At 41.8% G+C, this 22,746-nt stretch overlaps 1 protein-coding gene across 3 annotated transcripts in view; it reads right to left on the reverse strand.

Moving 5' to 3' along the window:
- Nucleotides 1-11,715: 11,715 nt before the first annotated feature.
- Nucleotides 11,716-22,746, reverse strand: part of LOC143173226 (SET-binding protein-like) — a 260,506-nt gene continuing 249,475 nt past the window's right edge. For all 3 annotated transcript variants that reach the window (XM_076363439.1, XM_076363438.1, XM_076363436.1), the window contains 2 exons: nt 18,071-18,238; nt 11,716-12,471 (listed from right to left, as the gene is read on the reverse strand). In XM_076363439.1, coding sequence (XP_076219554.1) covers nt 11,915-12,471; nt 18,071-18,238 — 725 coding nt within the window. In that variant the 3' untranslated portion in view covers nt 11,716-11,914. The remainder of the gene's footprint in view (nt 12,472-18,070; nt 18,239-22,746) is intronic.

Raw genomic sequence — 22,746 nt, forward strand, 5'->3', positions numbered from 1 at the left:
TCTGATGTATTAGTCTGGGTGCCTATTCTAAATCATCAGACCATGTCATTTAACAATGTTTGGCAAGTTTTATTTATTAAATATTTTCCAACAAAAGCCTGTAAGGCAACAGAAAAGTAAAGCGTAAAATACATTTGACTTAATTGGCAGCAGCAGACTGCATGCGTCAGAAGGAATTAACCTCCAATAAAGCAGGATGTGCAGGAAACACAATGTACTAGTTTGATATGGTCTTTCAAAGCTACCACTTCCCAGACCAGAGGCAGAAACGTGCGTCGGCTAAGCCTGGAGAAGGCCATTGGATTTATCTGCATGCAATAACTCTCAAAAGATCCCACACGTGTACATCTAGAAACCTAGCAAGCAGGAATTCAGGATTCTCTTGCCATGTCAGGGATTTCATACTCTTTTTCCCCTTCAGTGTTTGGATACAAGGCAGATGGAGCATAACGTTTACGCTTCACCTCCAGTGATTCGCCCACAACGCTCTTGCCCAGTCTATGATCTGAATATCAAAGCAGTCAGACCAGACAGCCATTGTTTTTGGGACACCCTTATCAGTGAAGATATAAATAAATGACTGATCCAAAACTGCATAGCTAATATCTTCAGAAACCCGCCCAGGGTTTCTGTGAACAGACGTGCTTGAGAACTATTTATAGAAAGCTGAAAAAAGAAAGGATTTCATGTTATTTTTTTGAGGTAATGAAGGATGGACAGAAACATATGGCTGCAGTAAAGAAGAACAAAGAAACCCTTGCCCTGGTTTAAAGATTCATTTTCACTTTGCTGTGTAAATGACATGGCCTCATTTTTCATGGTTAAAAGAAATAAAGAAAGAAGCTGACTTGGAGAGAATGTCCTGTCATGAAAGTCTTGATAAGGATGTTCTCTTGTACAAATTGCACCTTTCCTGCAAGGAATTCACTGCCTTTCGGTAATGTTAACAAATAGTCCTTCAATGTATGCATTGTTGTGCTTGCAATGTATGCAAGCACTACTCATGGTAAACTGAGGCCTGGGGCTAGGAACGCCTTGTGAGATTGTTTAAAACAGAAGTTGATCAATTCCTATTTCCACTCAATAAAATAATTAAACTTCAGTTTGGCCGACTGGGACTAGGTTTTGGAATTGGAAGTCAGGTAAATGCTCGTTCTTGTAACAGCAATTAATCATCTACTTAATTTTAAAGTGTTTAAATCGTATTGATGTCAGTGGGACTAAAGCAAAGCTTAAATGTAAGTTCTTGCTTATATTATGTCCTGAATTTCCATAAGTGTGTGCTAATGTGATTTTCTGACAGCGATTCAGACCCCAGAGAGGCTATGCCCCCCTGCTTCCCCCATTTTTTCCAGAAGAAAAAGCAAAGTCATTCTTGGCTGATAGGATCTGGTCCCTCAGGGTCACCCTGGCCATTCTGGAGATAACATTCTGGTGAACCATCATTTGAAAACAAAGCAAAACAAAAAACCCTCTCACGGTACCCTGAGCAAAAACCTAATAGCTGGTTTCAAGCCAGATTCCTCATTTTTATTTTATTCATGCTTTTTTTACAAAAATCACCAAGATCCACATTTTGGAAAGTTTGTCTCTAATAGGCCCTTCAACTAACTCCACGGTCTCTTCTTGAAATATTCAGAAAACACAGGGCTATGTGTGGTACTTCAAGATGGAAGTACCCAATAGTACTTACAACTTGGACGATACTGGCCTCATTCCCTCAGTGTTTCAGTTGCCTCCTGTAACAAATAGGATTGCACGATGGCTTGTTCTTGGGCACAAAGCACCTTGCGTCCCCATGAGAATGTAAGTTGCTGAGACGCGTCGCGGGTGGAAGTATTTGACCCTCTGATACTTGGGGTAGATGTTCAATCAGCATAAATTGTCCATGAGAAGCTATGGGAACAACAGCACCTAGACATTATTATAATATCTTTGAAGTAAATGAAGCTAAGTCCACTTATATCAGAGAGGGCATCTCCTTGAAGTCCCATCTTTGTAAGCAGACTTCTGTGCAGCTGCTGTCTTTATTGTCAGACCTTTGTTGTCGTTTGCTGATCCTTGACCAGGATTTTGGGAAACAGTATCAATAATTAAAGAAAAGAAAGTTTTACTTCTTGCAGTAACTATCTATTTATCTGCAGTTTAAAGAGAGAGAATTGGGGACTAATGGTCACTAACTATACCCTGATGGTACCTGTTTAATGAGGATAAATGATGAGTGCTGTGTCAGCTTAGCAAACAGCAATAAAGTCCCAGTAAGCAAGCAGGCTGCCTCTTCCATCTTCTGTCACAAGATCCATTTTTACACTCCTTCCATGACCTAAATCTTCATATCCTCCAGCCTGTCCCTCTCCCTCTGTTCAATGAATGTCCTTTTGTGTTTCTGAACTCATTGCTTCCCCTTCAAGTGTGCTGCTTAATTTTTTTTTGCTGTCTTCTAGAAAAGTAAGCAGTGCCCTGCTTTGTCATTATCTTCATTACAGCTCTGCCACATCATCATTTGCTTCCTTCAGAGATCACTTTTCATCCCTTTTCTAATTGTGTTCTTGCCATGCTCTGAAAATGCTCACCCGCAGATGCTCTTCATGTACTCTTCCTTGCCTTTACATTGCAGAGGCTTTCACAGTTTGCCCTTTTTAACTAATTTTCTGCTTGATATACTTGTTCTTTGAGTATGTAAACAGAATATCAGGCAAGGCAAGTAGAAGACACTAAGAGCTATTTGAGTCCACAAATAGTATTGTGGCATGCTAAATCAGGGAGATGCGGCAGGGAATTTTGTTCCTTTTGAGTCAATGACAAAACTTCTATTGGTTCAACTGGAGCATTATTTACCAGTAACATTTGTGGGGCAGTTTAAGAACTGCCAGATATGAGCATGTGTGGGAGTAGAATGGAGACAGGCAAGAAATTTTTCATGCCTTTTCAAAGATGCTCAAGGCCAATGTCCTGGTTTCGGCAGGGATAGAGTTAATTTCCTTTCTAGTAGCTGGTACAGTGTTTTGGATTTAGGATGAGAACAAAGTTGATAACGCACCGATGTTTTAGTTGTTGCTAGGTAATGCTTACACTAGTCAAGGACTTTTTAGCTTCCCATGCTCTACTGACTGAGAAGGCTGGAGGTGCACAAGAAGCTGGGAGGGGGCACAGCCAGGACAGCTGACCCCAACTGGCCAGAGGGACATTCCATACCATGGGACGTCATGCTCAGTACAGAAACTGGGGAAAGCTGGCCGGGGGGGCCGCTTCTCGGGGACTGGCTGGGCATCGGTCGGCGGGTGGTGAGAAATTGCACTGTGCATCACTTGCTTTGTGTATTATTATTGTTATTACTACTACATTATTATTACTGTTATTATTATTTTATTTCAATTATTAAACTGTTTTTATCTCAACCCACGACTTTTTCTAACTTGTGCTCTCCTAATTCTCTCCCCCATCCCACCAGGCGGGGGGGAGTGAGCGAGCGGCTGCGTGGTGCTTAGTTGCCGACTGAGATTAAACCACGACAGCCAATCAAACAATTATACCAGAGATATTTCCCCTCTTCTGGAGCAGGTCACCTGGAAAAGGACGGAGAGATGATAGGGTCCCTGTTCTGTTCTTTGCATCAGCGACTGGGGGAGATCCAGAAGGGGATAAATCCCACCAGGCAAACAGATGCCATACAAGCTGCATCTGTTTCAAGCACTGCAAAAGAAACACTGGGCTTCCTATAGGCTTGATTTATGCAGGGCTGGTGTACTCCATGATACCCAGGACCCGGATAATTTTTTCAGAATTTTTTTTGAAGCACAACAGAATCCTGAGAAGAAGTAGATATTGATACTTAAATATCTTCCTGTTCCATACAAAACTATGTCTCATCTTTTTCCCAAGGACTCTCGACTTCTTTTCCCCTCTTCTTTCCACCACAGTTCTTATAAAACCATGGTGATCTGACTACTAGTGTTGCTGAATCAATTTTCCAAACATTTGATTTTTTAATAAAGGTCTATATTATCAAGATAACATTTCTTAAAGGCAACAAATGACAGTAGTTTGTATTACATCATATTACTAGTGGCACTCCAAAGCCACTTTGGGATGAATAGTTTCCATACGGAAAATGAAAACAGATCTTTTGCTCCTGCAAACTGCTTTAACACATTTGAAACTGATAGTGCTGATCTGCATAAGCTGAGAATGTGAACCAGTGGGTCTTGCTCTGTGTTATGGAGAAAGTTAATTGTCATAATGAAATGACTTACGATTGTACTAACATTCTGTTAAACTCCTCTTACAACTCCTGTGGTGCTTTCACACCAGTTATTCCTGCAGCTCACGGTAAAAAAATGCATAGATTGTTTGATATGTCACACTTCACTGCGATTTCTATACTTTCTATTAGCTCTGAAACCTCTATGTTAGCGCACTAGTGATGTGGTTCATTAATTGCCCATAAAAGGCCAAATGTATTTTTTAGGTTGACATCTACACTTCCCTTTGCTTTCTAGAACTTGCCAGATGTTTTTTACTGAAGGGTTTTGAGTAGGGTCCTGTCACTGATCCCCTCAAAGTGACTGGAAAATTTTTCAACTTAGTAACAGTAGAATTGTTCTAAAATTATGTGCATGCTTTGTGTTACAGAATAGCAAGCAATGCTGCCAGGAGCTCACACAACTTGCATACAGGCTGCAGGCATCTGCACCAACTAAACTTTCCTTGACACAAACCAAATTCAACGTATGAGATAACCGTGGAGTCTGGTGGGAAATGGTACCATGAGGGAGAGGGAGACTAAGGTTGAGGCTTATCTCTGCCATCTGAGGATGAGTTAAAGTCACCGCGATCAGCCTCCTTATCCGAGAGGACGTGAACAACCTCCACTATCAAAAGTGAATTAAGATCATATTTTGACCCAAGGGATAGTACTCATCTCTTTGTGCATACCTTGATGATGGAGTGCGAAATTCCCTCCTAAGTTCAAACCCCAGTAATATGGAGGATGACCAAAGAAGGTTTGCACAGAGCTTCGTTACTTCTATGAGCAAAGGATGCTCAGAAAAAAGGAGGATAATCAGAGAAGAACGTTATTTCCGATGACAGTTGTTTCTGACACACTTGGTGTTTCCATTATTTTCAGTTATTTCAGGGCAGAGATGAATAACGAAAGTATTCTAAGTAAATTTGGAAAACACTGAACTCATGCAAAATGAGGCAAGAGAACAATATCTCATTAAACAAAAAATACCTAAAAAAAGTTGCAACGTACCAGAGCTTGTGCATTTCCTGAACTTCGTTTCTAAGACTTTCAAAGGTTTTTCTCAGAGTTGGTTTAATCCATAGGAGCAGACAGTGCTGGAGTAGTTACCAGGAATGAAACAGTCGCAGAGAGGTCCTAGCAAGAGCCTGACTTTACCCTGAGAAAGCAGATGGGGGTGCTGATCAAAGACTCCTCCCTGTCCAGAAGGAGACTGGTGAGGAGTATGGTGCTCTGACACTGTACATGGCGTCAACGGTCTGGTGAAAAAGAGATCAGAGGCAAAAAAGCTTGAAAAACTCACAGATGGAGTCCCTCACCCACCCAGCCCCTAAATGACAGAAACCCAACATCCCCAACTCTCGCTCTCCCAACGGCTGCTCTCCCTGCCTTGCTCCTTCATGCCTGCAAGGTGACACCACGAAAGTACAGCAGAGCTCAGTGGTGGTGGGAGGTAAATCTCAGAAAAGAGATGACAGAAGGGGAGATCAGTCCTGAGATACTACAGCAGCAAGCACGAAACTTGACAGTTCCCAGATGCTGCCAAGGGAGTCTTACCTTTTAAAAGGTAAGACTTTTGAAACAATGTGGTTAGAGTTGGAGACCAGTGGCTTATACATCACAGAGCCCGATAAAAACAGTGAGCAAAGATGTCAGCGGTTTTGCAAACTGTTGTCAAAAGCTGGGGCTATGCATATGTTAAGGAGAGAAAGAAGAGAAAGAAAAAAGCCCCATCACATTTGAGATCTTTGGAGCAGCTCTGCTCCAGTAACATAAAGCAATAGCTGTGAAAACAGCAGAGTCAGAGGGGCCATCTTTGTGGTTGGATGAGTTCGTCCCACCAAGTCAACCCGTCCCGCAAAGCTGCAGAAGGGAAGAACATGAGAGGACAGTGAGTTACCTATCCTGCCTGAGCATCGCTGCCTTCTCCAGGAAACAGTATTTACTTTCCATGCCCAGGCTGCTGAGCCATTGGGGAAGGTGGTGGATCCTCTCTGAGGAGGAGGAAAAAGAGGAAGTCTGATGTTGCTGCAGAGGAACTTGTGGGTGTTGAGGCTGACTGTATAATGGCAGCTGACCACTCTCAGCAGCAACTTGGAAAAGAAACTTAAAACCACGCGACAACCAACTCCCGGTCCCATAGTCACAGCATGAGATTTCACAGAATGGAAAATACCCCTTGGCCTACATCCCTTCATCTCTGATGCTCAGTGAGGAGCGGGTTGGCTCCCGTCACCCCCTCGTCCATAACCCAGTCCCTGGGACTCCCTTCTCTGCAGGGATCTGGAGAGGGACGCTCCATCTGCGTCGGGAGTAAAAATCCCACCTGGGTGTCGAGTACTACCGTACCGGTGCCTGGGGACGCCATTTGGACCAGAGATGTTTCTGTTCAGTTGGTAATACACACAGCCTCAAAGTGTGAATCCCCCTTTTGTCCGTGGGGCCTACGGCACAGTCCATTTTTAACTTTTAAGGATATTCTGGGAAAATGAAAAAAAAAAAATAAAAAAAAGAAAAAAGAACAGAACCAAAGCATGTTTTTCTCCATTACCATAAAGAGGGCTTGTGAATGCATGGTATTAGTATCCCAAAAGCTATTAAACTCCTTAGTGATGGGAAACAGATGGAAAATAAGACAAAAGAATTCACAACTCATGTTAGACTGAATTGAATTCCTTTAATTTCACACAATGAATAACATATGAATAGGATTAACTTTTTTTTTTTCTTTTTTTTTTTTAGTTAAGTGCTCTATACTGTGCTAACCTGATTTGGTAGCGAAAAGACTGAGCTTTGTTTTAGAAAAAAATGTTTAAAAACCAACATCTAAGATCATGAAGGAGCATGACATTAAAGCATGCCAGATGTATCTAAGCCTCAAAGAACATCAAGTCCATATCCATTTTTAAATGTACAAAAATGCTTCATGAATAAAAACTGTTACAAAAAGAACATTTCAAACAATGTACAAGTTTTTTTTCTTGCCTCTATATTCAATAAAATACAAATACATTTTTTTGCTCTAAAATATGTTTACATACAATCAAAGTAGAACATGCAAATTACACTTTAAAAAAGGCTTTTAAAAACCACTTATGAATACAAACTAAAAATTAGCCAGCACGACTTATAGAACAATCTTGTGCCCCATTCGTTTGATTTTTTTAATTTTTTTTTGAAATACAGTATATACATATTTAACACTTCATGTGCATTTATTATTTAAGAAATAGCTTAAAAAAATAAAGAAAAAGAAAAGTAAAACAAACCAACATGGGATTGAACTGCTTCCCCATGTTGTCCAATTGGCAGCTCTTTTCATGTTTTTACATTTTTTTTTTTCTTTTTCTTTTTTTTCTATGTAGTGTTTTATACAACCTAGGCAGGCATCTTAAGGAGATCTCAAATATGTGTCCTTTGTTGAAATGTGCTTCTAATTATCTCAGAACTGCTGCACCCCAGTTTTTGGATGATATGGAAGGAAGAGGCATTGCAAGGGCATGATGTTTGTTTTCTCAATTCAGAAAACCATCCTGTTTTGGTTTGGTGTTTTTTTTTTTTTCTTTTTCCTGTCTTTTTTTGTTGTTCTTTTTACTCTTCAGGATACTACTTAAATGTGCTTAAGTGCAGTCCTGAATCAGGGCCTGTGAAAATAAGAGTTGGGGAAATCCTTGTGTACGGAACAGCGATTCCTGTTTATTCGTCGTATTGCTGTAGCGCTCAGAAGCCCCAGTGACGAACCAGCACCTCATTGTACCAAACGCTACCCAAAAAATGTAACAACACAAACAGAATATTCTACACGAATGGTCCAAAGCATTGCTGTCAAGTGGAGAGTCATGGGCCATGCTGTAGGATACCCTAGTAGCTGATGACTATTATCACTTAATTTTTTTTTTTTTTACTTTTTTTTTTTTTTCTTTTTTTTGGACAGTTACCCAAAAACATGCAAGGTGCTTCACAGAAAATTTAATATTGAAGGGCTCAAGAAACTGGCAGTATGAAGCTCTTGGAGACACAAGTGGTTGCTCTTTGTTTCCTCTCTCCCCGCCCGCTTGTCCCCATTCCTGGTTTTATGCTGGGTTGAGGAATACAAGACCCACGGAGAGGACGCAAACCTGTAGCCTCATTTCGTATGGCTCACAGCCATGTGATTTTGTTTCGCATTTTTATTGAAGCATGCTAAGATGTGTGTTAATCTGTGACGCAGCGGAGGTGTTTGAAAGGTCTTTTTGGTCTTAATAAGCAAAAGGGTTTTCACCCCAGTTTCATACAGTTCTTGGAAATGTGTGGAGAGAATTTAGAGAGTTCCTCAGTAAATCTTCCTAGTGGTAGGGGAAAAAAAAAAATCAAAAAGCTTATTACTGAAATATTGTTGGGTAATAAACTGCAGGAGTAGGATTTTAGCCTTAAGCCCTAAAACTAAATCCTTTATGATCTGCATGTAGTACATCGCCTTATAATATTATTCTGTCAGCAACTTGCTTATCATATTTATAGACTATGCAACATGCAGAACACAAATTCTGAGTGCCATCTAACAGTATTTTCAGCTTGCTTTCATACAAATTAACAAGCTAATCTTCCTGCCAGCCAGGACCGGCTACACCGGGCTGTTGTTTGGATAAACAGCCAAGGCTGCAGCACCGCGCTCTACCAGCACCTTCTTGCTGCGAAAAACAGACTTTGGGCATCTGGATAGAGCCCATCCTACCCTGACAGCTTGCAGCTACTAAATCTTGAACGCTATTCTTAATTTCTCTAGGACCAAAAAGACCTCTTAGTTTTTTTGTTCAGCGAAGGGTGTATGGGGTTGTACCCTCTGAGTGGACACTTTCCTTAAGCACTGCGCCTCTAGCAGCATTTTGGATAGTACTTTTTGGAAAGATAAGAGCATTTTTTTCCCGAAGCTGGGGAGCAGGGGAGGCAGCAGCCATTCAGTGATCCTTCCCTGGGAGGGTTGCATCGCAGTGCATCCAGAAAGGTCCAGCCCAAATCCAGCCCTTATCAGCACTCTGTAAGGTCTGACACGTGTTGAAGCCGCGATGGGCGTTCAATGACAGAATTTGGTCCTTTCAGACCTTTGCTCCACTCGCTACATTGAAATGTCCTTCAATGCTAATAAAGAGATCACTGAAGATAAAACTAAGGATAAGTTGTTGTCTGGCTTAGTTTCAGCTTATAGGCTACCTGGAATACCAAACTTACAGTTTTTCTTGCATTTTAAGCGACACTGTCACCTGCTTTCAGGCCCAAAGGAGAGATGGAAAAAAAAGATTTCTGAATCGACTAAACCTCAGTCCAATACTTTTTAAGGAAGAAGGGAGGAGCTCAAGGAAGCTTAAGCATTTTTTTCTGCAGGCCTACAACTTCAGTCAATAACACTGCGCTAATTCAAGAGAACTGAAAAGCAAAATCGGTTGTAACAGAATGAGCAACCGGCCAGTTTATTTCTAAGCTGCATTAATTGGAAAACAAAAAGCACAAATGAGTATGATGAATGATGGAAAACAAATTGGAAACAAAATTCAGCAATCCCTCTTATCAGCTTTAAGGAGATAAGATCTCAAGATCTGTTCCAGCCTTTAAAAAAAAAAAAAAAACCCTCTCCCAACCCCCCAACCCAATCCAAACCCCAAATGCATTCAGTTTTAATAAGCTAAGGTGCTATCACAGAATAAAAATCAGTCTCTAAAAATAATGAGCTGTATGTTTACAGTGTCCCTTTAACACCATAGTCTTGATATGATTTTTGTAAATAAATAACAGAATAGAAACATAATATTTTTTTGCGGGGACTTTTTTGTTGGGTTTGTTGTTTGTTGGTTTTTTTTTTTTTTTAGTGTCGTGCTATTTGAAGTTTCCTTGGCAATAAGCCAGTTCAAAGATTTCTCAAAAAAGGGAATAGCAGTTGGTTTGTGAATCATTAAATAATTCCAATCCCCACTCCCTTGCTGGAATTTTCCCTCCCCCCTCCCATTTTAATATCCATCTTGCCATGCCAGGTGTTGAGTGTACTGAAGGACTTTAAAAAGAAATGAAATAAAGTTGAAAGTACCTATTTCAAATTTCAACAACTGACTTCTTTTTTAAAAGCATTGTTACTGCAATGGAACAGTTTCACGTTCAGTCTTTGTTTTAGTTAAACATTTTTAATTGGACTGTGGAAATGGAGCTCGGGTATTTTACCCAAGTTAAATCAATGGCTAACGTACAACTCGAATGAGAAATGTACAATTTGAACTGACCATTTAAAGAGACGATTTGTCACACACAGTTTGCATCCATGCAGACTGAGAGCTTTATAATTACATTATGTACAAAAAAAAAAAATTTTTTTTTATTTTATTAAGGCAACCACAACTTGGAGAACATGTCCAAAGTGGCATTAATACAATTGCAGTGGTGATACCCTTTGAACATTTTTATTTTTATTTTCAGATAAGAACACTTATTCCTTTTCTTTTTTAAGAAATAATTGCCAAGAAAGAACCTATTTTCCATAGGGTTTTGTTCTCTATTTTTTTAAAACAATCTACTTTATCTATTTTCTTTAAAAGAACGTATCAAGGCATTGCTACCCAATGCAAATTATTCAGATCCTGGGTTTCCCATCAATTTCACTGGGAATTGCAGGTGGTAAGAACTAGTAGGTTTGGGCCCTGTCTTTTTACTCTATTTTTTCTGTCCTATTTTTTTCTTTTATTTTTTTATATTACTTTTTTTTGTGATTTTGTCCACGTTTACTATAACTCTATTCCCCAGAAGTGTCTTGCTGTTCTCTACTCATATGTACCGAGCATCAAAACAACTTGGTTGATGGATGACCCCTTTTTCACATGCCATTGAAAATGCCAAGTTGCTTCATAGAAACGTGCTATCGTAACTGAATATCCATGTACACCTTATTTTAAATGCTGTGATATTCCATCGTTCCTTGGGATAGCACTTGGAATGAGTGTGCGCGTGTGTAAGGCTCTACTTTTCTATTGCCTATATTGCAGCTAGTTGTAACTAGGCAAGTAAATGAGAAAGAAATATATAGTTCTAGCAGGAGTCAGGCATTTTGGGTTATGCTGCCCCAAAGCCTGGCAGGTATATAAAACTGGAAAAGAAAAAATTCAAACAGATTATAACCAAGATCACAGTTGAGAAAATTACACTATTTTTTTGTTGGTTTTTCTTTTTTGTTTCTTTTTTTTCTTTTTTACAGTGATTTCTACTATGGTATGGTTACTCTTAGTTTCACCTGGCCCGCCAAACAGAATCGGAGTCGAGCATGTAGCCCTAGTGACAACGTTCAGCTCTCTGCGAGGACGACCTCCCGCCTCCGGGTACGGTGTGAGAACAGCAATGCTGAGATGTTGATTAGTTTTGGAAACTCTGCAAAGTAGACGCTCTCCCCAGCTTTGACACACATCCCCCGCCCCCCTTACGCCCCACCTTTCCTGCACCCTTTCCCCCTCTTTCCTGGGGGGGCTGGGGCCAAAGCGATGAAGAGGAAGATGCGAACCCCGGCTGGCACAGCTCTCCGCGACGGGTTCCGGCCGCCGAAGGGACGAGTGAGTCTGGTGCTGCCGCAGGGGCGAAGCAGACCGCGCGCCTCCAGTCCCTCAGTCCTGGCGTGCCCCACTACCGGCACCCGACATCCGACGGGGTGTGCCGGCCTTAGGGAAGGCCTTCGCTTTCGCTCCCTCTGCCTTTCCGGTGCCGCTTCACTTTCACGTCCTCCTCTTCCTCTTGCGGGGACTTACTTTTCCTTTTCCCAACCCGGGGCATTCGGGGCGGAGGGAGAGGGGGCGGAGGTGGGGGAGGAGGGAGAGGAGGTGGCGGAGGTGGCGTCTCTCGAGCCATGTGTATGACAGCCTCGATGGTGGCCATGATTGTATCTTGAGTGGCTGCTTGCTCCAATATCAAAGGGTTGAGTGTCGGTCTCTGACCTCTTTTGCTGGGAAGGTCAATGCATTTTTCCAGAATGGGCATTTGGTCTCTGGAGTCTTCGTCAAAGGAGAGGGGTTGCTTCCGAGGACGCCCCCTCCGCTTCTTGACAAAGTTATTGCCTGTCTTTGATTGTCTCTGCAGCCTCTTGGCTTTCAGGATCTTGTTCACGTGATCCAGGTTCTTCTTTGTGGACAGGATCTTGGTGTAGTTGCACATCTTGCGCACCTCGCACTGGATTGCTTCAATTTCACGGCGCTTGAACCTTTTTTTCAGTGGTGGGCTGGCTGTTGGGAGAAAAGAACAGAAACAGGGGTGGGTCAAACAACAATGAATGGAAACCCTCCTTTGCCCGCTTTCAGTGTCATGAAGACTAGATGCTTTCAAGCTCGGTAGGCTGAATATAACTACTGAAGAAGCAATGGCTGTGAGAAAGGACTCTGCATAGAAAAGCAACTAAAAGAAAGTTAAAAGATTATTTATTAAAGTCCCAGAAGAATTGCTGTTACCTCCTTTTTTACTGTCCTAGATTAAAACACAGCTTTGACTATTAAGCAGTCCTCAGAGATTTCTCTACAGCTCTCCCCTCTTCTAAAGCAACAAAGCTTTTCTACAGCAATGTTTTACCACGGGTTTGCTTCATTCTCATTTCTAGTGGGAGGGAAGGAAGGGCTGCTTAGCATAGCTGTCATATTGGCCCACCGTAACTATTAAACTTTCTATACCCCAAACATATACTCCTGATGTCTTCACTCCGGCCTTTAATTTTTGCCATGAATGCCAGTTAGTATGAAAAGTGTTTGTTACTGAAACTAGTGGGCACAGACAAGCTGTGTGGGTCACTTCACCTGTGATAAATTCATTACCCCTGCCTGAGTTTCTTTACTATCATCTCCGCAGATACTAGCTGAAACTACTCAGTCATATAATTGACTTTAATGGCCCCTGAAGTAAGCTTACTCCTGGTTCAGATCACTTACTTTAGATCTGAATGAAGTCCAAAGTAGTTAAGTCTCTTGCCAAGGTCACGTTGTGAGTCATTGTCAGAGCTGGAAAGAGTACCCAGCATTTCTTGGCTCCTGGTCCTTTGCTTAGGACACGAGACCTTGCTTGTTTTTCTTAAATTGTCTCATTGTCCTTTACTGAACGTGGCATCTGTTCAGAGTTCAGGATTTGCACACGGATTATAAGTAACTACCCCTTTGTGAGAGAAACAGAATGTATTAATTCTGCTATTGCAGTAACTGGTGCTCCCTTTCACTCCTAACATATCCGTTCTGCGCCGCTGGAAAAGAAATGATGGAGTTCGGAATTTCTTTTCAGTAAAGAATAAAACATCACACTAAATTAACCTCAGCCCACATCTACTTGCAAACTTAATTTACACCTGATTGTCAAGCAGTCATTAGGGTTTGAAATCCTTGAAGTTTCCAGAGCAGCCAAGATTTCGAGAAAGGTTCATTTAGGGGTTATCACTTCCTTCATGGCTAACAGGCTAATCTTCTAGCAGTAGTTTAAATAAAGTTGCTATTGTAGCATTTTCTGTAGATAACCAGGAGGCGTCAAGTGGTAGAATCTCCTCTTGCCCACTATGGGCTATGACAGATTCAGCATACAAACCTCACTCACTGTCCTCCCCTCTTGGAGAACATAAATTATTGGCTCTTATACCACCATGTTGCTTGGATTCAGCAAAGAGCTTGCGTAAACAAACCCAAGTTACAATGCAAGAAGTAAGAGTGAGTCATAAACAAAACACAGACATATGCTCTCTTATAAATAAAGACCTGGATGGCCAACTTCCCAAAGTCTGGTTTTCATTAATTACAAAACAAAATACATTTTCCATATGTAACCCACTCCCTACACCAAAAAGAAAAATAAAACCCACTTGCAGTTTGTGATTCACAGAGGACAAAAGAAAAGAGGAATGCAGTCATTTTGGTACCAAAGAAAAAGAGAAAGGAAATGAAATATCCGAGTTGCTCAGGAGAAGCTAATTAGCTGCACAAAATTCCTCTTGAGTAGGTCACCCCTAAAAAGTGTGGATGCAGGAGCCCTAAGGGCAAGTGGCAGCAAGCTATTTCTCAGTCATCTGATCAAAAAAAAGTTAGATCCCTGTCGCACAAAAAGATTACTCTCATCTGGCCTCACTGGTGATTGATATATATAGTCCAAATATTTCCAGCCCTAAGCATTCAACTCCTTTGAGACCCTCCCAGATCCTGAGAGTAGCTTCATGTCAGGAGATTTAAGAAATGAAATATTTTGCACACTCTTCGTATGCACTGTCCACCTTTTGCCTTTTATTGTTATTGTGAGGGGACATTTTCCAGAGGGTTTTTTTTTTTTAAATTCCCATATTCAAGATGCATTTTTTTTCCAGAAGGTAAAGCTGAAATTTTTCAGTTGATGATGGAAATCTTGGAGATGGGAATTTTAGCAAAAATACAGGAAAAATTGCAAGGTTCATGGTGAAATCAGGAGATTTGGCATTGCTCTCAACTTTCATTAGAAAGAAAGTAAGCCAAAGGACAGGAAACGAATTTGAAGTAAAGCACTAGCCAAGTATCTGCAAAGATTTTATGTCTTTACTGAGATTTATCTGTAGTCAGTTGTTTCTGCAGCTTAGTATTACCACCCCACCGCAGTCAACGGAGATCTGGTCTGTATAGTCAGTAGAGGATGACCTCCGTTTCTAAAATGGGAACTCAATGCAATTGAGTTGACCATGGGCATCCTTCTGACACCCTGATACTGGATAAGAAAGGTGCAGGTCTCCTGTCCATCCTGCCAAATCCAATGGGCGTCTTAGGCACCCAAGAGGTCCAGGTCACCCAGGCTGAGTGTCCTGAGTGGAGCCTGATGGGGAGTAGACAGTGCCTGAGTGGAGCAAAGGTAGGCATCTGCTTTCTGCCAAACTGTCTAGTTCTCCAAAATTAACTCGTATGCAGACAGTTATGGGTAGATATCTACACTTACATGTAAATCTATAAGATGAACACCACTCTCAGTGTCTTCCTTCACATTGTTTAGATACTTTTTTGCCCTCCTAAAACTTTGCAAGATGACAGTCTGTTTCCTTTTGGACAGAAACTCATTTTCTCATTTAGAAAAAAACCTTCTATGCTGTTCTATGCTGGCTTACTGCCCTAATTTTTCTTTCATAAATGCTTTGGGGTGTTTATGACTTTCTCAGGAAGCTTGTTAGAAGCTACTAATAATGTTTTTGCTTTTCTTCCTAGCAAGCCTCTGAACTTGCAAGCTCTAGAAAAAATTTGAGTTGTGTTACATAGTCTGCCAATAGTCAGAATGTATGTACTGAATAAGTAATATTCTTTCAAGTCAAGCTTTTTAGAGGACATATCAGGAAACCCAATATTATTTTGACTATTCAGAGTCAGGGACATCTGATTCTACATTTGGAGTATGGAGACTATGCGGAAAAGTCTGATGGGTCTGCAGGGGGAAGATTTGATGAGGTGTGCATATGACAAAGTATCAGGGAGATCTGCCAAAATAAACCACTATTGAAGTGAGAGCCATTAGGTGTTATCAACTCATCTGGAAGCTCTTGGTGAGCAATCTTTGATATAAAATATTTTGCCATATTGCCATGTGATATACTGCTCTGCTGAAAAACAAAGCTAAGTACTAATCTTTTCCATTTTATCCAGACAGACCCTGCCCAACCCTGGACCCAAGTTGGTCTGCATTGGTTTTGGGCTTTGTTGTTCTCTTCCTGCACACACTTTGCTGTTTGCACGTGGAAATCTTGCTTTGGGAGGAAGACTTTCATGTTACTCTACCTGGTGGAATTCATCTAAAAAGGGTTGAAGAGGAGGAAGGAAATAGTAACACTCTGTCTGCATGCAGTCGTATTAAAAAGAGAATACACTCCTATAGAGATGATACAACATGATGGCAACCTCCAGGTGCTGGGGATGCAGCGGAGGGACACTTTGCTGCCTGGGCACAGTTGTCTCCCTACAACTCCCCAGGCTGCAGGGCCACGCGCTGCCCCTGTGAAGACCTGAAGTTATTTGGCACAATCCATCCCAAAGTGAAGAGAAACTAGAAATATTTCATGCAGCACAGGCTTTTGTACTTTTCCTCCATCCTTTTCCCACTCTCCAAACAACCTCACCTAGATGCCCCAAACAAGCAAGCACCAGCGTTAGTCTTAAAAAACAGCGTTACACATTTAAAATAAGGCACATGGAGGCCCTGTGTTTCTCCCTTCCCCAGGGTACGCAGATGCAGTGAGGCTCCGTCTCACAGACAGAGACAAATTGAAACGGCCACAGGCCATGCCAGGAAGTCACGGAGGATTGATATGACGCTGGAAATAGCTTCTGAGGCAAAGAGAGAAATCTCTACCAAAAATATACATTTCCAAGGGCAGCTTAAAGCAGGCTGGAGGACCCACTCCAGCACAGCGGTGTTGAATGAGGAGGTGAGCCCGGGTAGGTCAGACCCCTTGGAAGTTCTCCATCACTCCCCTAACTTTATTCTGGATGGCTTTGTTATGTCTGCAGCACTAAAGATCCTGCTTACTGCCTGCCATTCTCCACCCCTTCAGAGTTGCCTGAGGCCACTTGCAAGAACATGGCACAGAGAAGACTGTTTGCTCAACAGCTGGGCTCAGTTTGTCGACTTGGTTTGAATGGAGGAATTTTCAAAGAGCTCCCTATTAATTACAGAAAACCCATAGCACTGTCCTGTTTTCCCATTAACACAGTTTCTTTCAGTTTTCACTAAATTATTTCAACATCTGGGCTACAGATAAACCAACAATTTAATTAGACTTCTGAAAATGGAAAGAATGAACTATGCAGTCAAGCATACACTTTCATCTTGAAACTGATCATAAAATATTTGTGTGCTTTCATTCTCTGCTGCATTAAAAATCTGTCTTTAGTTTATACATAGGAAAGTATTAAAAGCTAAACAGAGAATCCTGATTTTTTTATATAAAAATTTAGCTTTATAGAGGCTACTTTACAGCACGGATGCCTTGTTTTCACTAAGTATTCAGGCAATGAGAGGAAAATCAAAAGGAGTGCACTGAAACAGCACTTTCAATTGCATAATTAAATATGTAATCATTCCATAACTCAGTGATACAAATAAATTTTTTGTGAACGTGGAATCAAAGGTTTGACAAGACTATGAAACTCCTAATGGCTGCATGTAGGGTAATGTACTGTGGGTTCCCCATTCACTGGAAATTAAGACACAATGCAAGATTAACTTCTCTATCCATGCCCAAGGAAAGGCATGATGATGCCTGAATGACTTGGCTCAATTTCTGACTGTATAAAGCTATCACCTTTCTGATCTGATTCAAAATAGAAGCACAAAATATACGTTGATTGAAAAACATGCTATTCTGACTTATTTATTCTGATATATTTTAAATCACTGTTCATTGCCCCAGATAATTTCACATTTGCAAGACAGAATGTTATGCTAAAATCACTGAAGTATGCAGAAAGAAATCTCAGCTGCTCCTTAGCTATTCACTGTGTATTCGGCATATTCGTGCTACAGGGATGGGAACATTCAAATAAATGAACAACGGGGCTGAGAAAGGAACCCAAGAGTCTTGCTTCAGAGTCCCCTGCTAGACCATACGGGCTGGTGCTACTTGTGTCCTCATTATTGCACAAGTGGTGGAATGTGAATAAAATAGATTTGATATGCCAAGATACGATCATGATAAGACAGTGTTAGAAAAATTACAGCTTGATTATCACATTAGATATGCACATTTGCAGCTACTTCTCCAATCAGGGAGAGCAGTACAAGCACATATTGTTCAGTGCAGTGCCAGAAGGAAGAAGATGAGGAAGAAATAGAGGGGATGGAGGGAAACAATATTACCTGCTTCAGATGTTGCTGATGATGAAGGTAGGAGAGATAATACTGGAGTTGGCATTGCAACACTGTCAACAGCTGCTGGTTTCCTTCTGGTCATCATGTTACAGGCAGAACTTTCCATTTTACTATGAAGTGAAGTCTGGTCTGCTTTTAAGTGGGGACCTACAATTCCTGGGGAAGGAAATAAAATTTGGATGAATATTGATAAAGCAACCTATCTGGGGAGTATCTGAAAAAGAGTAGTCAGTTGCTGTCCTTGTTACCTTGATATATTTCAATATCCCCCTGTGAATGTGCCTGTAATATGGTCTTAATACCAGCAAAGATCATGATTGTTTGGGGTTTTTTTATAATTTTGCTTCAGGATGTACCGTCACTGATCTCTATAAACAATGGTAAACCAACATAATAATTTCACATTATTACTTTTTATTCTCCAAGCAAAAACACACACTGATATACGTACAAAGACAGACATGCTTCATATCTGTATTTAGTGGGATTGACTATTTGTCATTCTCTGGGTCGTGTGTTCTCCACACTCACACACTTCTCTTCTGTAATGACTTGACTCAGTGGGTGTTTCATCTCAGTAAGGAGCAGGCATCAGGAACAGCCTCAGTATGTAATTCCCTGTCTAAAGTATATTACACTTATAATTATTTTTTAGGAATCCCCTTCCTAATGAAAATTTGCCTTACAACTCATTGAAGAGGTGGGAGTTTTAAAAAACAAGCAATTTGTCAAACATTTTTCTACCTTGGGATTACAATGCAGAAGAAATGAGTGGTAGAAATATACCAAAGAGGTCAAATATTTCAGAAAAATAAAACTTACGAACTCAGGGCTGATAGATTCCTGCCTTAACAATGTTTCTCAAACTCTCCTATGATTTGAACCCATTTTGTTTACTTATAAATGTGTCAAATTTAAACTGCTGGGATTGAGATTTTATGTATTAGATATCTGCCTAATACACCTGAATGTATATCCACCCATTTATATGTAATATTTCTGTGAGTTCATATGTGTGTATACATATTGCATATATGTCTGTAAGTATATGAATTTACCAAGCAGAAAGGCAGCTAAAATGCCTCAGTCAGTTTTTACAATAAGACTGGGATTTTTTTTGCCCATTTTAGAAAACTCCTAGCAGTTGCTGCTTTGTAAAAATCCAGTAGCCCTGCTCTCATGAGACCAGAGCAAAAGTCTGCTAGGGTGAGGACTTTTTGTTGTGTCTTTGCCAAGTTATGAAAACCTCTCTCGGTCTCTGAGATGCTGGGCTTCAACTTATCCAGGACAGTCATTAATTTTTCAAAGGTAATCCTTCATAAATTCCTTCTCTTTTCAAATCTCAACTTGCACATGGGCCTCAGATAAAATGCATCAGATTTTGGCAATCAAAGATTGATTCAAAAATCACAAAGCAGCTGAGATTGGAAGGCTTCTCTTGAGATCACTTAGTCCACCCCACCCTGCTCAAGCAGGGTCAGCTAGAGCAGGTTGCCCTAGACTATGTCTGGTCAGGTTTTGAATATCTCCAAGGAGGGAGACTCCACAATCTCTCTGGGTGACCTGTTCAAGTGCTCGGTCATCCTCAAAGTAAAAATGTGTTTTGTGATGTTCAGACATAGAATCATAGAATGCTTTGGGTTGGAAGGGACCTCTAAAGGTCATCTAGTTCCAATCCCCCTGCCATGGGCAGGGACACCTTCCACTAGACCAGGTTGCTCAAAGCCCCATCCAACCTGGCCTTGAACACTTCCAGGGTTGCGGCATCCATGGCTTCTCTGGGCAACCTGTTCCAGTGCCTCACCACCCTCATAGTGAAGAATTTCTTCCTTATATCTAATCTAGATGGACCCTCTTTCAGTTTAAAGCCATTACCCCTTGTCCTATCACTACATGCCCTTGTAAAAAGTCCCTCTCCAGCTTTCTTGTAGGCCCCCTTCAGGTACTGGAAGGCTGCTATAAGGTCTCTGTGTTTCATTTTGTGCCCACTGCCTCTTGTCCTGTCACTGGGCACCGCTGAGAAGAGTCTAGCTCCATCTTCTTTACTCTTCCCCATCAGACATTTGCACACATGGATAAGATCCCCCTAAGCATTCTCTTCTCCAGGCTGAACAGTCCCAGCTGCTTCAGCCTTTCCTCATTGGAGAGATGCTCCAGACCGTCAATCATCTTTGTGGCCTCTTGTTGGATTCTCTCCCATATGTCCATGTCTCTATTGTACTGAGGAGCCCAGAAGTGGATACAGTATGCCAGGTGTGTCCTCATTAGTGCTGAATAAATGGGAAAGATCACCTCCCTCAATTTGTTGGCAACGTTTTTCCTAATACAGCCCAGGAAGCTGTTGGCTTCTTTGCTGCAAGGGCACATGGCTGAATCATGGTCAACTTGGTGTCCACCAGGACCCCCAGGGTCTTTTCTGCCAAGCTGCTTTCCAGATGGTCAGCCCCCAGCATGTGCTGGTGCAAGCAATTGTTCCTCCCCAGGTGTAGGACTTTGCACTTCTCCTTGTTGATCTTCATGAGGTTCTTGTCAGCCCATTTTTCCAGCCTGTCGAGGTCCCTCTGGGTGACAGCATGACCCTGTGGCATATCAACCACTCCTGCCAGTTTTGTATCTTCTCCAAATTTGCTGAAGGTGCACTCTACCTCATCACCCAGGTCATTAATTAACATGTTAAATAGTTTTGGCCCCAGTATCGACACCTTGGGTGCACCACTAGTGACTGGCGTCTAGCTGTCCTTTGTGCCACTCACTGATCACAACCCTCTGAGCCCGGCAGTTCAGCCAGTTTTCAGTCCATCTCAGTGTACATTTATCTAGTCTGTATTTCATCAGTTTGTCTATAAAGAGGTTATAGGAAACAATGTTAAAAGTCTTGCTGAAGTCAAGATAAGCAACATCAGGTTGATCAGGCATGATTTTCCCTCCAGAAATCTATGCTGACTGCTCCCGATCACCTTCTTGTCCTTCATATGTTTGGAAATGCTTTCCAGGATTATTTGCTCCATCACCTTCCCAGGGACTAAGATGCGGCTGGCCAGCCTATTGCTCCCTGGGTCTTTCTTCTTGCCCTTACTGGACTGACATTTGCTCTTTTCTAGTCCTCAGGATCCTCTCCCAACCACCACAACCTTTCAAAAATAATCAAGAGTGGCCTCATAATGACATCAGCCAGCTCCCTCAGCACTTTTGGGTGCATCCTGTCAAGTCCCATGGACTTATGTATGTTGAGTTTGTTTAACTGTTCCCTAACCAGATCATCCTCCACCAAGAGTAAGTTTCCTTTCCTTACCAGTCTCAGGGGCCTGGGATTCCTGAAGGCCAGTCTTACCAGTAAAGATTAAGGCAAAGAAGACAATGAGTACCTCGGTCTTTTGCTGGTCTTTTGCCATCAGGGTCCCTGCTCCATTTAGCAGTGGGCCCACATTTTCCCTAGGCTTCTTTTTGATGCTTATGCATCTGTAGAAACATTTCTTCTTGCCCTTCTGCCCTTGCTAGATTCAACTCCAGATAGGCTTTGGCTTCCTAAGCCCATCCCTGCATGCTTGGACATTGTCTCTATAGTTCTCCGGGTCACCTCTTCCTGTTTCCACCTCTTTTTTGCTTCCTTTTTATGTCTGACATTACTCAGGAGTTCCTTGGTCATTCATGCAAGTCTCCTGCCACCTTTGCTTGATTTGATTTGCCACTCAGATTTGGTTTGGTATGTCTCCACAATTTCCCTGATCCAAGCCCCAGGCCAGCAGCAAACCTCCCTGGACAGCGGGTCAGGTCAGCAGATGGGGGCCTTTGTCCCCTGCAGCAGTGAGCCCCCACTGCTATCCCTGGCTGCACCTGGATAGCACCTGGTAGTTCCTCAAAGAGTTCCCACAAGTACCCTGATACCTTTCCCAGAAGATCAAGAAGATCTCAAAGCAGAGCCAGAAACTGCTGCACAAACTTCTACGTCAGTTGGCTGCGCTCAGCCTCTCCAGATACCAACCAACATTTCCTTGTATTTGCAGCTTGGAGCTGCTATGAACAGTCCCTGCTTTTGTCCCTTGCACGTGAAATGTGAAATATCAGGAGACCTATGGGTTGTCTCAGAAACTGTGGAAGAGATCTCCAGAGGACTCAGGCACAGAAGAACTGCACTGCTGAGAGGAGTTTGAAAGATGGGGCTACAGAGTGGGCTAGTCAGAAATAGGAGTCCTGATGGACCTGTGACCTGATATCAGCCTGGGACTTAACAGAGGAGAACGGGTCTGAGCGCAGGAATAGTCAGGAGCGAGACAGAATTACAGGTCATAGCTTGGTGGAGATATGCAGAAGAGTTTCTGCCTATTAGACCACACATCCTTCCAGAGCCTCAAATCAAGTATTAAGCATCTCAAATTGTATCCATTCAACTTCAATCTCTCTTTGCTCAGCTTCTCTTATTGCAAATGAGAACAATAATATACCCCTCATCTCAAGAGCAGTGCTGCGAAAATAAAATTATCAACATTCATGAAACATTCATCTATTCACACCAAGGCTTAGAAATGTGGAATAAATGAGACATGATGTCACACACTGAATAGTGAGAGGAAAATCCAACCACCAAATAGCTGTTTGTTAGGTGAGCGCTATACATTGAATAAAGCAGTGTCCCATAGAATAACTGGGATATTTGACCAGGTAAT

The sequence above is a fragment of the Aptenodytes patagonicus genome, chromosome Z, assembly GCF_965638725.1.
Source record: "Aptenodytes patagonicus chromosome Z, bAptPat1.pri.cur, whole genome shotgun sequence".
NCBI classification, from domain to species: domain Eukaryota; kingdom Metazoa; phylum Chordata; class Aves; order Sphenisciformes; family Spheniscidae; genus Aptenodytes; species Aptenodytes patagonicus.